At 43.9% G+C, this 17,615-nt stretch overlaps 1 protein-coding gene across 1 annotated transcript; it reads left to right on the plus strand.

Moving 5' to 3' along the window:
* The first annotated feature begins 302 nt into the window (after positions 1 to 302).
* On the plus strand, positions 303 to 1,238 carry LOC115461977 (olfactory receptor 5V1-like). The gene has a single exon (XM_030192027.1). It carries the CDS (start codon positions 306 to 308, stop codon positions 1,236 to 1,238), a length of 933 nt encoding a protein of 310 aa, XP_030047887.1. The 5' UTR covers positions 303 to 305.
* The last annotated feature ends 16,377 nt before the right edge of the window (positions 1,239 to 17,615 follow it).

Here is a 17,615-nt window from a genome sequence, read left to right on the forward strand (position 1 = left end):
CAGTTTCTTAGAAAGTACATAAAACCACATTTCTCATGGCTTCCGTAATAAAGGATGCAACAATAATGACAATGACAATAGTGACTGATGGTGATGATGTAGTGGTAGTAATAATGAAGAAGATGATGATGATTATAATAGGGATGATGATGATGCTTAAGATGATGAGTGGTGAATTTGATGATGATGTTAATAATTGCAATGAAGATGGTAATGACAATAATTATAACAGCTTACAGAATTTTTACATGCTCATTCGCTGTAAAAGTTTATGTTTTCTTTATTCACAGAGACAAGTGGAACTAATGGGAAGGCACAATGGAACCACAGTGACTGAATTCACTCTGCTAGGTCTGTCCGACCTGCCAAAACTTCAGCCATTTCTATTTGTGCTGTTTTTGTGCATATACCTGATCACTTTGGCAGGTAATGCTCTTATCATTTCTGTGATCAAAGCTGACCGTCAGCTTCATACTCCTATGTACTACTTCCTCGGGAACTTCTCTTTAGTAGACATTTGCCTCTCATCGGTCACTGTCCCCAGGCTTCTGGCCCAGATCATCTCTGGTAGAAAAAGTATTTCTTTTGTTAGCTGCATTGCCCAGCTACATTTTTTCATTCTTGTTGCGACTATGGAGGATCTACTGCTTGGGGTGATGGCTTTTGACCGCTATATGGCCATTTGTAACCCATTGCGCTATCCTGTCGTGATGAGTAAGAGACTCTGTGCTCTTCTGGTAGCATCTTGCTGGATCATTTCTTCCCTACATGCATTGATATACAGCATCATGGCATCAAGGCTCCCCTTCTGTGGATCCACCATCATCCACCACTTCTTCTGTGATATTCCACCACTCCTGAAGCTTTCCTGCGCAGACACTACTACATATGAGCTGGTCATCTTTACTGAGGGTTCCTTGGTGGTTATGAGTCCTTGCATTTTGATCATTGTCTCCTATATTTACATTATCTCTGCCATTTTGAAAGTGTCATCCAAGGAAGGAAGGAGCAAAGCTTTCTCCACCTGCTTCTCCCACCTCATGGTGGTTATCTTGTTCTTTGGCACTGATATGTTCACGTATTTTCGACCTTCCTCCTCTTACTCCCTGAACTACGACCGGGTTGTGAGTGTGATGTATACTATTGTCACACCCATGCTCAATTCTTTCATCTACAGCCTTCGAAATAGTGATGTTAAAAGGGCTATACAGAGAGCCATCAGCAGGACACTTCAGTAGAAAATATAAACGCCTATTCTCCTCCATATTTTTAAGGACAAATAAAAGATATGGATTATTTTAGAGGTTTGCGATAAATACTTTGGGATGTCTGTGTGAGGAACGTGAAGAATCTAGATTTTAACTTAATGTAAAATGACTATTAATAAATGTAACTTTTCTGCTTTTCATCCATCTTCAGTGCTGACAGATCTCACTCCGATACTGTTTATTTTCTTTCTGTCCTTAATACAGAGGACCCACTGTAAAATTCTTCATTTCTTTCAAAGCTGCAGTAAAACCAAGAATCTGATATTCAAAATGACTTATGCATATATTTTCAGCCCTTAACCCCCAAATTCTATATAGTGTGATGAGTTGTACGTGCAAATCTGGGCGTATTTTGATTTGCACGCTCAACTCAATTGGCTAACAAGCCAATCAGCACTCATAATTGGATGCTAACAAGCAATTATTGGCATTAATTGGCACTAATTAGAATTTATACGCACTACTCACAAAGCGTATTCTATAAAGCAGTCAGATTAAATTCTGCAGTGTGGATCTCAAAAGGGGGCACGGCCATGGGAGGAGCATGGGCGGGTTTTGGGTTTTCCTAAAATTTATCTGCAGTGTTATAGAATAACCCATTCTGTGTTTAAAGTTAGGCATGGGCATTTACATCAGCTTTTCATTGTTGTAAATGATTGCAGCTAAATTTTAGTTGTGAGGGTGGTGCTACGTGTATTCTATAAACCGCATCTAGCTTTAGGCGCATATAGTTGTTTTTTCCATCTGTGCTGATTTTTTCGGTGCCAAATATAAAATCTGACCCTATCCTCCAGATTATTCTATATAGCGCACCTACAGATCTGTGCTGAAATCGATGTGGATTCTAGAACAATGTGCGCAATTTAATAAGCTTAACAAGCTAATGAGCACTGATAACAGCACTTAAGAAGCAATATTGAGCATTAATTGTCACTGATAAGAATTTAGGTGCACAACTTGCTAAGCACATTCTGTAATGATGTGCACCGAACCTTTAACATTTATAGAGGTTGGTTCTGTTTTCACTGTTTTTCACTTTTATATTCATATGTTTTATTTTGGGTCTTATATGTATTCACTTCATAGACTCTAAAATTTCCTTTTTTTCTTTTAAGTGTTTCACGTTCTTTCCTCTAATATTAAACTTTTTCTCCATAGCATTGTTCATATGTCAGTTATCATTATTCTTATGTATAATGTATATTTTCATGTAGGCAGTTATGTGTTATAATATAATTTTTATACATAGTCATAGCTATATTTTAAAGACTGTATTTAAAAATTTGAATTTATGATTGTTTTATACCCACTGTTTATACGTGACCCCTGAAGCAGGCCGAAACACAGATTTGTGTCAGGTCTCTATTTTTGCTGCTACAATAAAGGTGTTTAATCCATAACTCCCTGCCTGATGGCCATGTGTCATCCTCTAGTCCTTTTGGTATGTTCCTTGGATTGTCGTACAGGAATTTCCTGTTTCTCTTTTTTGGACACATTTATGTGCCAACATTCAGGTGCTATCACTTATGCCATGCATTTTAGTGCATAAAGTATAATATTGTATAAGTTAAGCATGTAAGTGTGGGATCTGCCCAGGCTCCATTCATATATAGTTCCCCATAGTAATTGTGTGCTATGCAGATTGCTTGGTAAGGGCCCTGTTTAATATGCCACACTATAAGCAGGCTAGCGTTTTTAGCGAGAGCTAAAAATCAGGGCGTGCTAATACTAAAGACACCCATAGGAATATATGGGTGTCTCTAGTGTTAACACATGATGATTTTTAGCACATGCTAAAAACGCTAGCGCGCCTTAGTAAACAGGGCCCTAAGTTTGCAGAATGCTTCTTAGCGCCCAACTGACACTTACATGCACGAATGTTACATTCACATGTGTAAGAGCTAGTAATCTCTAATCATTTTTTAAATTATTAAGATTTTTATTCACATAAGTACATAATAGCACTAAGGAAACATTTTAGCCCACATTCTGAGAGAAGAAAGGAAACAAAGACATAACCCCTTTCAGTAAGAATTAGGGCCCTGTTTACTAAGGCGCATTTGCATTTTTAACGCGCCTACAATTAGCACGCATGCTAACTATTGTCACGTTTTCAAAAGCAGGAACTAGGTTTGTGAGCCCTTGGGCCACTGCCGAGGAGCGCAGTGGCAGGCAAAACCACCCCACACCGGAGACTAGGCAGAACAGGACTGCAATCCCGGACTGGAGTTGCAGAAGAGGCAAACAAACAGGAATAAGCAGAGCAGGCACACTTAAACTTCACCTGCACTTGGCCACCTTTCACCAGGAGTTGAGCCCCTGACTGCAGGTGGCCGACAGGACTTACTGGGCAAGGCAGGACTGGATACCCACTAGGCTGAACCAGGACTGAGGGTCAGAGGGGAAAGGAACATACAGGGGCAGCAGGGCAAGGAAGGGAAAGCTAAAGGGCAGGACTGAAAGCTGCAATCAGCCACAAAAACAGGGAACAAAACACTGATAAGACACAGAACTGAAAGCTGCAGAGCAGCCACAAAGACACAAACAGACAAAGACTAAACACAAAACTATAACCCAGAGACAGGACTAGCAAACAAACAACAACCTAATCTAAACTACACACAGCCTAACTAGAAACAAACAAGAATCTCAGGCAAGAACTTAAACAGAAGTGCAACAAGCACCAACATACCAGGGCCTAAGGCGATGCAAAGGCAGAGAATTTCCAACTGACTAATAAGCCCCGCAGCAGCTGAGGCTCAGCTGCAGCAATCACCAGGCAACTACGGGTGCTGTGTAGGTTCAATCCAAGCAAGCAAGTCTGGCAGCCCGGAAGATCCGGACTGGACTGAAATCTGGAACGGGTGACAATAACCAGACAGTCCATTGCAGCCACCAGGTCTGGCCACCGGGTGGCGAGAGGAAGGAGAGCACGAAACATGGGCACAACCATGACAGTACCTCCCCCTCAAGGCCCCCCCGACCTCCACGGGGAATTCAGGTCTCCACGGGTAACAATGGTGAAACCTACGGAGGGGACTTCCAAACATGACCAGGAGTAGCTTGGATGGAATGGAACTTGAACAGGAGTCAAGACTGGAACCCGGACTGGCATCAGGACTGGCCTGCACCTCTTGGCTGGAACTGAAACTCGGCTCGGACTCAGCCTCTTGACTGGAACTGGAAGTCAGCGTGGACTCAGCATCATCTTGGCTGGAACTCAAACTCGGAGTGGACTCAGCATCATCTTGGCTGGATTCAAACTTCGGGGTGGACTCAGCATCATCCTGGCTGGAACTCACTCAGAGTGGACTCAGCATCATCTTGGTGTTACTCCCCCTCACTTCTGGATGAGATGTATGCCAAGCCCTGGGTTCTATTCAGTCTATTGTGTGTAGTCGTGGCTCCCAAAACCCAGCGCCCAGAAGTGGAGGGAGAACAAATACACTAGCCTCATCTCGTGCCCTCAAAGGACACGAGAGGAAAATAATCTAAATGTAGGGATTTTCCCTGACTTTGGAAGAAGAGACACACCAGATCACTGGTCAGTGAATAATAAAACATTTAATAATCAAGTACGTAACCTCTATATCAAGTGCTAACATTTATAACTTATTAGCAATTAAGTCTGTTCCAGAGACTAAACAACAATGTTTCTACTCAGTGTTTACCAATTCACAGAATATGAAAATGTAAACATTCAGATTGTTAGAATCCACATTACTCTTATTGTGTTCTTCCTCACAGGACAAGACTCATCTCCCAACCTCTGTCAGATAAGTATTATTCCATGTTTACACTCTCATATATTTTCACTAAATAAGTCACTTTCACTTCTACTTTGTATTCTTTCTTACTTTCTTACTCATATTAAGAATTGATTCTTTGTTTCCAAATTCTTGTCTTCAGAATTCCTTAACCCTTTTCAGGAGTGGCAGTGCTCAGGCTAATGTTCAGGTAAGTATATTTCCCTTCCTTCCTCTCTCTTTTTTCCTTATGCACTTTTATTTTCAGTAAGTACTTGCTTCCTACAAAATGAAAGTCAACCTAGTACCAGGTGAGTACAGGCTCTATCAATTTGTGATGTTGCCAATATCACTTAGCTGGGTCCAACGCTCCCGTTGAAAGCAGGTTTTAAAACTTGGCTTGCTTGCGTGGGAGCCCTTGGTTGCTGGTCCGGAATCTCCACCGGTTCCTCTTTGCGGCTGTTTTCTTCTTCCTCACCTCTCTAATAAGAAAACCAATTGGGAAGCAAAACCCTAATCTCCCTATCTCTTCCAGGAACTCCTCTTAGGTGACTTAAGATACGGTGAATTACACTGTGGCCAGCTTACTAACTCAAACAAAATTTAATTGAAACAATACTATCTTTCCAGAGCTATCTCTAACTGTGAGATCCCTATTCTAATGGCGCAGAAGGAGCTTGGCACAGGCTCTATGCTTCACCCACAGTCAAACCCTTCATTTTCACTTCGTCACCCAACATTCCATCATCTGCACATCACCCTAATGTAGAATTTCCTAAAACGCACTCAACCTAACTCAATACAGTTCTCTCCTCTTTTCTATTTTATCACCCCCTTTTCCCTGTGTCATTTAAAAACTTTGTTTTCTTCAAACTCTGTCACACTCCACTATTCCTCATACCACATACTTTCAGCTAAGCATTCCAGTCATACTCCTTTCAAACCTCTTTCAAACTAAGTTCCCAATATTTTCCCTTCACTTTTACCTCATTCGAAAAGACTTTTACACTTGTACCACACTCTCTTGCACAGAGCTTACAGGAACACAACCTCTCAGGGCTGGTTCTAGGGTATCTGGCGCCCCTCTGCAGACTATGAGTTGGTGCCCGCACGCTCCCCCTCCGGCGCCCACACGCCCCCGCCCCCCCAGCATCTCCTTTCTCTCTTCTCCCACCCTGCCCCTGTCCAGTGATTCTCCTTCGCCCTATCCCCCCGCCACCCTTGGTGCTTTAAATCTTTAATTACCTCCGTTCCACGCAGCCGCATCATTTGAAAGCCTTGCCCCGTCTCTAGCCTTCCCTTCCTTCATGAGTTCGTTCTGCAGTCCCGCCCTCGAGGAAATGACATCAGAAGGCGGGACTGCGGAACGAACTCACGGAGGGAAGGCTAGAGATGGGGCAAGGCTTTCAAATGACGGCGGCTGCTGGAACGGAGGTAAATTAAAGACTTAAAGCACCAAGGGCGACACGGTATGGTGCCGCAGCGGCGCCCTTGAAGGCAGGTGCCCCCCTGCGGCACTTACCCCGCTTACCGGGTTTGACCGGCCCTGCTTTCTCAGCACCAAGCTTCCTCTTCCAACTGCCAGCCAGAGAGCCTCTCTGTAACAGTCAGCAAAGCCATTGCTAAGCCAACAGAAGCTCAGCTCTCAGCTAATTCTAAAGACCTGCGCTGCTGGCCGTAATGGAACTCTGGGACAACTTGGGTAATTTTATTTATTTTATTAACCCCTCGGATACAATATTAAGCTGACAATCTGCCTCTACTCCTAAAATCCAAAATGACTCCTCAACATCCCAAGTTCAAAAAAGAGATCACTCTTTAAGATAGATGACATCCCTATCCATAAGAAATCTTGCGAAGCCACCGCTTGAAGTCTTGGCAGCCATTTGAAAGAAGTGGCGGCAGTGAGCAAGAAAGAGTGGGGATCTTTCCTGCCTCAAAGAGTCCACTAGATCACCAAAGTGCATCGAGGTATGTTTGGGGAGGGAACCCTAACTCAGTGCTAGAGAGGAGGGGAGGTGGATGGATGGAGTCATGTGGGAGGGGGCTGTAAAAAGGGTGGATGGAGTGTAGGTGCAGGGAGGGAGGGGGACTGGAAAAATGATTGGTAAGGAGGATGTACATGGAAGGGGGAAGGGAAAAGGGGGAAATAGAGCATATGGACTAAAAGGGGATGGAGAGGAGAGCGGGACACACACTGGGGAATTAAGTTGGGAGACTTGCCCAGCGGCAAATGTAACCCAGCAGGTGTGAGGAAGGGTATGCTAGAGTAGAGCACCTGCACAGATGGTAGTGGGCCTGAGTAGTGCTGGGATAACCTCTAGGTGGCCCCAAGGTTAGCTCCAGGTGGGTGCTAGGCATTCCGTGACACCCTGACACAGCCCTAAGTTGGCCGAAACATGGGCACATTGGGCATTCTTCATAAAATTCTCTCTGAAAGACTCTACCCATGTGAACTGCATATCTCCTGCACTATAATGTATAACGGAATGTAGGTTCTCATGTTGTCTTTATAAAATGGGCTTCAAATAGGTGCTTTCTTGGACTTTAAACATATGAGTAACAAGATAAAATTACCCCCATAATTTATAAGTATGCCTCGATCCACCTATTCTGCACTCTTGGGATGACTACAAATATGTCTGGCAAAAGTTGTTATATTTTTCTGTGCACTCTACCATACTCTCTGGAACATTTAATAACAGTTTTACACTCTTTGTCTCTTCTAAAATTACCCCCTAAAGTTATTATCTTAAGGCCACATGCAGAGGTTCATTGGCAGAAACAGGATTAGACCTGAAGAACAGGGACATCAATAGATTTGAACAAAGTAATACAGAGAGGATAAGTGGCAGAATCAGGGATTAAACAGAAGCAGAATGGAATAATGATCTTGCATTAGGTCGTAGAGAAAGTTAATGTGTGACATAAGTGGAAACTGAAACCAGGTCCTCTAATTCCCAATTCCTTTCACTTACCATCAGACCAGCCTTTTCTTGGTTATAAGCTAAAGATCGTAAGTCTGAGGAGTGGCTCGGACTGAACACTATTTCTTTGACAACCTTTCTTCCAGATCAGTTTACAAAGCAAACACTCTCAGTTTTAGTCTCTCTTCTCTATGCTCTTGGACCACTTGTGATAGTGGACAGCGTAAGAATGAAGCTGATATTTCTACGCTGCCTCCTGCTCTCCCATTGCATCTTTACTTCTTCTACAGCAGGTGAGTGTGCCCTAAATTGATGACGTATTTTCACCAAACTCCCTTCTTATAACAGCTTTGATCTCATAAAAACAGCAATCACCCAGTCTTGCATAATTCTCTGAGCTCTTCTTTTTATCCTAGGATGTGACTTTTTTTTTTAATATATTCCTTTTCTTCTCGGAATCTGCAAGTTCTCATATGTTGCTACAATTGTCAGTTATCCACATACAGAGATGTTGCCATAGATGAACTTTGAAGACAGCACATAGCTCCCTTCTTCAGATATGTAGGGTTGCCAACTGGCTCCATTTATTTGGAGGTGAAATATGGACCTTGTTATAAAATGAACCCCAATGCATGGACATCTAGGGATGTGTGTTCATTAGTACATTCATTTTGTTATTGTGTCTTTAAAAAATTAGTGCACACTCCACTAATGTTGAGGGGCATTTTTGATATTGATGTGTAAATCCAATTAAATCAAGTGGCAAACATAGCAATTTTTGAAACAGAAAAACATCTTTTTGTCTTGAAAATGGCATTTCCTAGATGTTTTATAGATGTTTTGTGCTTAGTGTGTTTTCTTTTGTGACCATTTTTGACAAAAAAAAAAGTCCAACAGAAAAATACACCAAAACAAGCCATTGGGATGTATGGGTGTATGTGTGTGTGTGTGTGTGGGGGGGGGGGGGGGGGGGGGGGGGAACAGCACTCTTAGTAGTCTGGCACATATTCCAGCACAGCAGGTGGCACCTAGGTGGCACTGCAATGGACTTCACATAAAAAGGTCCAGGTACACATCTTACTGTTACCCCTTATATTTTATGGTGAGCCCTCCAAACCTACCAAAACCCCAGTGTACCAATGTACACCACAATAGCCCTTATGCCCGCAGGTGTCACCTATATGTAGGTACAGTAGGTTTTTGGGGGTTTTGGATGGCTCACACTTTCCACCACAAGTGTAACAGTTAGAGTGGGATACTGGCCTGGGTCCCTTCTTTACAGTGCCCTGCACCGACCACAAGGTTACTTTAGGGACCTGCTTGCTGCTCTAATACGACTAGCTATAACCAGTGGCGTTCCTAGGGTGGCTGACACCCAGGGCGGATCGCCGATGCGTCTCCCTCCCCGGGTGCAGTGCGACCTCCCCCCCCACCCGGCGAAAGGACACCCCCCCCCCCGGGTGCATTTTTACCTGCGGGGGGGGGGGGGGGGTGCTGCGCGCCTGTCAGCTTCGATCGTTCCGTGCTCCCTCTGCCCCGGAACAGGAAGTAACCTGTTCCGGGGCAGAAGGAGCACAGAACAAGCGGAGCCGACAGGTGCGCGGCACCCCCCCCAGCGGTGTGCACCCCGGGCGGACCGCCCCCACCTTGGTACGCCACTGGCTATAACATCTGAAGCTGTCAGAGGCTGGTATGCACTTTCACATCTTTTGGAGATGAGAGGGGGTCAGTGACCACTGGGGGAGGAAGGGGAGTTATGCCTTAATCCCTCCAGTGGTTAATTTTAGAAAACCTTTTGGTCACTTAGTTGTGATTGAAACAGGTCTAGACCAAATGTCCAACTTTCAGCCTAGGACATTTTTGCTTTGTTCCAGTGGTTTCTAAACATGGCCTGGAGGCACCACTGCCAATAACGTTTTTAGAGTATCCATAATGAGTATTTATGAGAGAGATTTGAATGCAGTGATATTAATACTGAATATCCTGAAAACCTCACTGGATGGGGTGCTCCAGGACCCGTTGGGAACCACTGTGTTGTTCCATTATGGCAGAAAAACGTCTAAGTTTTGGGAATGCCCAAATCCTGCCCCAAACATGCTCCCTTGTGATTTGGGCCACACTGCAGATGAACTGCATAGAAAAACATCTTAAAAATGTCTTTCAAAAATATTGATTTGGACATTTTTGACAAAAAAAGTCCATCTGCTGCTTTGTGCTGCTTTTTAGATGTTTTTCTGTCTCAAAAATGAGCCCTTTAACCTATGTTAGCCTAATGTGTGTTAAAATTGTTTTACTGAAACAAATGTTTGAAACAAATCAAGAAAAGTCCAAAGATAGGGGGAAAAACGTACAATATTGACCTATAATTAAATAGAAACTTTTTCCATGCACAATTTTCTTGCTTTACTGGGCTGGGGGGGGGGGGGGGGGGGGGATCAGAAGTACATGTTCATACATATAGGGTTAGATTCCAAACATGGCACCTGAAAATTCTGTGCAGAAAAAAACACACCTAGGCATATTCTCTAAAGCATGCCTATATTTTATAGAATAAACTTAAATTTCTGCATGGTACTGTATATGTTTGCTCTCTGAACAAGGGACAAAGGGACTGGACTTTCCTAATGCATCGAGTTTATTTTTCTGAACCAGGCGCTGTGCGCCGAAAACACAGCCCGTGTCGGGTCCATATTGGTAAATTGACAGTTTTTAATAAAGAACCGTGTCCCATTTCTGAAGGCTCCTGGTGCTTTTGTGGTATTTTGGACTTTATTTTGTATCTTGTACTTTGGACCCTCTCTGTACTGCTCTCGGTATATAGAATTTGCCAAGTGCCTCTCCAAGCGACCAAATTTAGTTGCAGCCATTTACACCCTGTTTTACTTGGATCCTGACACCTAAATTAGGCGCAGAGGGGGAAATTCTGTATATGGCACCTGAAAAATTGGCGCTGAAATCAGTGCCAACTAAGCGCATTCTATAATTGGTGCCTAGATTTAGGTGCCGATTATAGAATATGCTTAGTTGATATTTCAGCGCCTAAATCTATGCATATCCATTTATACCAATGAAAAAGTGATGTAAATCCCAGTGCATAGATTTAGGTGCATTGGGGTCTATTCTATAAGTAGGCGTGTAAATTTTGGAATGCCCATGAAGTGCTCCTTTCCCCACCCAGAATCATGCCCCCTTTTTACCTGTGTGTGTTAGAAGTTCGGCGCACATCGTTACAGAAAACGCTTAGTGAATTATGCACTTAAATTCTAATCAGTGCCAATTAGTGCTCATTATTGCTTGTTAAGTGCTGTTATCAGGGCTCATTAGTTTGTTTACGCGCATTGTTATAGAATCTGCGCCGATTTCAGTGCCAATCTCTAGGTGTGTTATATAGAATCTGGGGAGAGTGGGTGTATTCTATAACAAAGTGCATAGTTTTAGAAATGCCCATGCCTTGCCCATGGCCATGCACTCTTATGTGACTTAGAATTAAAGCGCAGCACATTACAGAATACACTTAGCGAGTTGTGCATGTAAATCTTAATGCCAATTAGTGCTAATTGCTTGTAAACATCCAATTGACAGTACTGATTAGCTAATTAACCAATTAAGTTATGTGCTCTGTTATAGAATACGCTTCAATTTCCAAACAGAAATTAAGACGCAATATACACAATTCCAGGGATAGTGGGGCAAAACCAGGATTGGATCAGCTTGTTCTGAAAAAATGCAGCTAAATATGTGGGTCTCAAAAGCACACACATAAGATCTTTGGATAATTCTTATCAGGGTAATATTCAGCCCGCAGCAGGAAACCACCTCCAGCCATGGGCTGACTCAACCAGTGGCGTAGCTACAGAAGGTCTTGAGGGCCTGGGCCCCCCCAAGTTGGATCTGGGGCCTCTGGTTTGGCTGGCGGAGGTCTCTAACCCTCACCAGCTGAAGACTTTTTTCAGTGCTGTTCTCTGCGCATTGCCTGCCCTGCTTCCTCTCATGTTCAGCTATCCACAAATCTACCATTACACATCATTAAAAATACATGGAATGGCATTTTAGAAAGGGTGTTCCACTCAAAATAAGAACATCCAGGTTGGTATGTTGCTAGTGATGCTAGTATTTTAGAACAGGATCTGTCAACATAATACAGGAGAAATGGATGTCCATGTGATGGTTACATCCAGCATGAATGTCCATTATACAAATTTAAATGTCCAAACTATGGATGGAGCAAAACAAAGGACATGAATGTCATGGAAGCACAGGAACATCCATGTTATACAATGGTCACGTAGGCATCCATGTGGAAGAGTAGCCTAATGGTTAGAGTAGCAGAATCAAGGGGGCCCAGCTCAAATCCCACTGTAGCTCCTTGTGATTTTCAAAATTAGACTGTGAGCCTCCAGGGACAGGAAAATACCTGAATATACACTGCTTTGATGGCATGCAGGTGCTATGTAAGAAATTAATTTTAAAAGTTTTAGTACAATGGATGTACCAGTATCCCTTGTCAGTTTCACATTCAGGAGGGGACAACAACCACAGAGAAATTAATGGGGTGACTTCCCTTAATCCCAGAGCACCTTTCTATAACCTGAACATGCTGTGTACCAGGACTAAATACCAACATCCATCTTTTTGAAAGGATGTGGTATTTAGACATGAAATTGGAGTAGGATTTCCATTATTCCCTTGTTTGTCTGTCCTAATTAGATTGTAAGCTCTGTTGAGCAGGGACTGTCTCTTCATGTTCAAGTGTACAGCGCTGCATACGTCTAGTAGCACTATAGAAATGATAAGTAGTAGTAGTATTTTGGCCCCTCCTTGTCCCACCCACTACATGCCCAGACCACACCTCCTGCCATAAGGATATATCGCTGTTTTAGTCATCCATATTCCAGCTTTGTAAAATCAGGATTTGAGCATCTATGCGATATGGATGTCTATATAGCATTTTTCAGACATCTAAAACACAAAGAGTTTCTAAAATAAGGACCATAGTCATCTAAAACTTAAGTATCAAAAATATAATAAAATACATCTAAAACATGCTAACAGTTAATTGTGCCTAAGTAGATAGAAATTGACAAATTAGCCACAACTTCAGAGCACATTTTAAATTCCTATAAGAAGCTTCTCAAAGCACTGGCTCCAGCTTTGAAATAGATATTCAGCTGGCAGCTGTGAGTGTTTTTTAAAAACTGTGTGTGAGGGAGGTATATAGAACACTGCCCCTCACCTTTAAGAATGATCCCTCAGGTACTGCGAGCGTTGCCAGATGGCAAAACAATTTCCCACACAATTTGTGGCCAAAAGGAGTCCAAAGTTAATATTCATGAGGAATCATGAATATTCATGGAAAAATCGTGAATATCATGAAAAATCATGAATATTAATGAGGAACTCGAGAATATATATACTAATATATATATATATATATATATATATATATATATATACATACACACAAACACTTTTCAAATTACATTTTTGAGTAGATTAATTTAAGCAAGAACTTAGCTTAAGTATCAAGATCCTGACAAGAAATACTGAGGCAACAGGAACAGGATGCCGACTGAGGCAGGAACAGAGCACCTGGAAACACAAGCAGCAATGCTGACTGAGGTAGGCCCAGGCCAGGAACAAAACACTGAGGCAGGCCCAGGAACAGGGTACACACTGAGGCCTGCCCCAATGTTCCTGTTCCTGGAACTGCCCTGATGTTCCTGCTGCTGCCCAGGAATAGGAACAGAAACAGGAGCAGGGACAGGGACAGGACCATCACCGTCCATCACCAAGGCAGGAACAGGCACAGGAACACTGAAACAAAGAGAAAAGAAGAAAGAAAGATTAGGATGGAACAGTTAGAAGTACACTGAAACAGATGAAAATGGAACTGGCACCGACAGGAATGTTGAACTCCAATCCCGAGGCAGGCACAGGAACGCTGAACACCAACGCAGAGGCAGCCAGGCTCAGGAACTCGGACTGAAAAGCAAACAGGAGGGAATAAAGAATTACTGTCTCACCCAACAATGGTCAGTCAGGCTACCGACACCCACCCCCTCCAAGCACAGTACTCACCGGGCTCTTACGGCCTTGGACCACATACTGCAGGAACACTGGAAACTCCGCTGCAGGCACACTGGGGCTCTCCCACGCTGGACTCTTGATGCAGGAAAGCTGAAGAGGCTGCAACAGGAGGAGGGAATCAAGGATGAGCGACCTCCCTTGCTTACCGAGACCCTGCTTCCATTGCCCCACTTAGGAGATTGAAGGAAAGTAGTACTCACCAGGCCTTGAAACAGCCAGGTGTACCAGGAACACTGAGGCGTAGCAAGCAAGGCGCAAGAACCCCTTCTGACCCGATTGACGCAGCCAGGCATAGGAACCTCCCCTGACTCATTTCACACGGGCAGGCAAAGGAACCCTCTCTGACTCGTTCGATGCAGCCAGGCACAGAAACCCCCCTGGCTCTCTTGACGCAGCCAGGCATGGGAACTCGGACTGAAAAGCAAACAGGAGGGAATAAAGAATTACTGTCACCCAACAATGGTCAGTCAGGCTACCGACACCCACCCCCTCCAAGCACAGTACTCACCGGGCTCTTACGGCCTTGGACCACATACTGCAGGAACACTGGAAACTCTGCTGCAGGCACACTGGGGCTCTCCCACGCTGGACTCTGACGCAGCCAGGCACAGGAACTCAGACTGAAAAGGAAACAGGAGGGAATAAAGGATTACTGTGTCACCCAATCATGGTCAGTCAGGCTACCGACAACCACCCTCTCCCCCAGTTCCACCCCCTCCAAGCAGAGTACTTACCGGGCTCTTACGGCCTGGAAACTCCGCTGCAGGAATGTGCACAATAGTCATCGTCGGGTATCAATATCACGTCAGCCTCCTCCTCCTGGGCCTGGCTTGTACTTGCATACATATCAGAGGTGAATAAATTCAGCATCTTATCTGTAGGAACAAACTCATTGCAGCATATGCCTTTGCGCTGCATGTAGCTATGAATACGCAACAAGGCTTCCAGAGTGCCTTGTCGCATCCTGTTTCTCAGTTTTGTCTTGATAAGGTTAATCTGAGAAAAGGTTCTTTCCACAGCTGCATTGCTGAAAGGCAAAGCCAACATACATAGGGCAAAATGCCCTAGCTGGAGGAAGTCATGATCTCCTGTAGCATCTGTGTGATTTGCTACAGTCACCCAAAACTGCTCGATCTCATTGTCACTATAGGTTGGCCATAACACTGTGCTGATCCGCAGCCACTGTTGCTCCAGATCTCCAATACTACTGTTATATAGAGGTAGAAATGACAACTTTGACAGCTGTGGTTTCAGGGCTCCAAGGACAACAGATGGAGAAAGATCTGACAGAGACACTAGCTGGTGGACACTTGACGGTAGCCTCTGACGCATTTCCCTCAGAAGTTAATAGGTAATCTCTACAGCGTTCTTTAATGTGTTCTGCAGATGTGGGTTCGATTCCAGAGTCATGCAGCACCAACTGGAATTCGATACCAAAGTTCATCGCTGCCAGCGGTAGATGCTTAGGACCTGTCTTCCAACTCATACATCAGAGTGCTCCCCATGATGTGAATGTGGTCGGTCTCACAAGTCGCAGCAGCATGGTGCAATACAATGTCATCAGGTTGTCGAGCAAACGGACAGGGCTCGCTTTATCAGACTGAAACAGCCTGTTCACTCGGTTGAGTTCCTGCAGTATGGACCTCAAAAATATCAAGTAGAGCTTGTTTTGTGGTGTGTTGTACATCTGGTACAGCTGGTCAGCGGTGTAGCTGCATGCCTCATCCTTCGCTACCTGGAAGTGAAGCTTCAGTTCATCATATTGATCAAGCACACGCTGAACACAAGCAGCTATGGACAGCCAGCGAGTGTCTGACAACCTCAGGATCTTTAGTGGTTCTGCACCAACATTAATGCATTCATAAATCTGTTTGTATTTCTGCTGGCAAACAGTACTATGGCAGAACCAGTTATAGGTCTCAGCAACCATAAATTCAATGTTCCTTGGCATCACCATCGGCGCATGTGAAGAACTCAGCTGAATTGAATGGCAAATACATTTATATGTACAATGTTGGGGCACACTTCACGAAACCTTGTAATTACTGAATTATTTCTGCCACACATGGTACTACAGCCATCAGTTGCTAAGCCAATGCATTTGTCTGAAGATGATTTGCTTCAAGGAAAATTGATTATGGCACCTGAATATTCCTTCTGCAGTACGAATTTGAAGGGCTAGTATTCCTAGAAATGTGGTGGTAATACACTTCAAGGAAGTACTGTAGTAGCGCATCATTACACATAGCTGCTTCTCTAGGCCGATATCTGTGCTTTCATCGATGATCAAGGAATAAGACGTGTCATTTTTGCCCAGGTCCGAAATTAATTCTTGATGGACTGCAGGGCCAAGGACATTCTTGATCAGTGCAGAACATTTCGTGCGGTGTATAGCTATGTCTTTGCCCAAAATGTCCTTGACAACCTCGCCTAGGTGATCAATCGTTGCAATACTGGAATGGCACGCAACATGTGCTGCCAACTTCAGCTCCGCTATCTTGGTTGATTTGTCGATAGTGGTAGACTGGCAGCCCATATCAAATAAAATCCGAACATTTGAAAACTGCGCTGCATTCCTCTTACGTTTGGCTGTAGTGGCATGGTTAACTAAATCACTATGATGTGCACGTATCTCAGCTTTGCAAAAACGACAATATGCTTTGTTGTCGTCTCCTGGCACACTCCTTATCCAGTCTTTTAAGAGTGCCTCTTTCTCCCAGCTCTTGCAGTATTTCTTGGTATACGCTGCCCACTTTCCCATGATGATATGGCTAGGAACAGTCGGGAAGTAGCAAACTGTCAGAAAACAAGCTGTGGTAAAGAAAGACAGATTTGCTAGCCATGTGAACCATAAATATATGTAATAAAGTGCCATACATAACCCCTTCCCCTCCCCTTTTACATTAGCAATCTTATGTCTGTTTTTACAATATCTACAATGCAGATGCATGCCTCCCCCTCCCTGCCCTTCTATACATGTGCATTTCCCCCTCTCGGTCTCCCCATGCCCAATATCATGCACCTCTGCTGTCCCTCTTTGCTCCTGATGCAGGTTTTAATACTGTAATCACCCTAATCATAATTAGCATCAAACAACATATATATCCAGCAGCATAATCACCACAATATGAATACAATCAGCATCATAATCAAACCAGCAGCATTATCATATTTATATAATCAAACCAGCAGCATAATCTATATAATAATTTGTACCTCAGGGTTCGCTGGCTGGCTCATCTGTCTGGGTTCATAACACAATGCAAACATTAGCTCGCCTCCAGCGTTCCCTTCCCTCTCAGTGTCCCTCGCGTAAAGAAAAAATGACGTCAGAGGAGGGCAGGACACAGAGGGAAGGCAAGGGAACGCTTGAGGCGACGCAAGCCCAGCCTGCCTGCTGCTGCGACCTCAGGTAAGATGAACGACGGCAGTGAGGAGAGAATCGCAGGACATGGAAGCGAGCAGCACTGCAAATTGCAATCCACAAAACAAAATGAGCAAGATCCCACACATGCCATCTTTTATTTTGATCTAGGCACAGGAAAAAAGGTTTTAAATGCACCCAGGTTTCAACTTCATTCATGTTT

This window comes from Microcaecilia unicolor, chromosome 2 (assembly GCF_901765095.1).
Source record: "Microcaecilia unicolor chromosome 2, aMicUni1.1, whole genome shotgun sequence".
NCBI classification, from domain to species: Eukaryota; Metazoa; Chordata; class Amphibia; order Gymnophiona; family Siphonopidae; genus Microcaecilia; species Microcaecilia unicolor.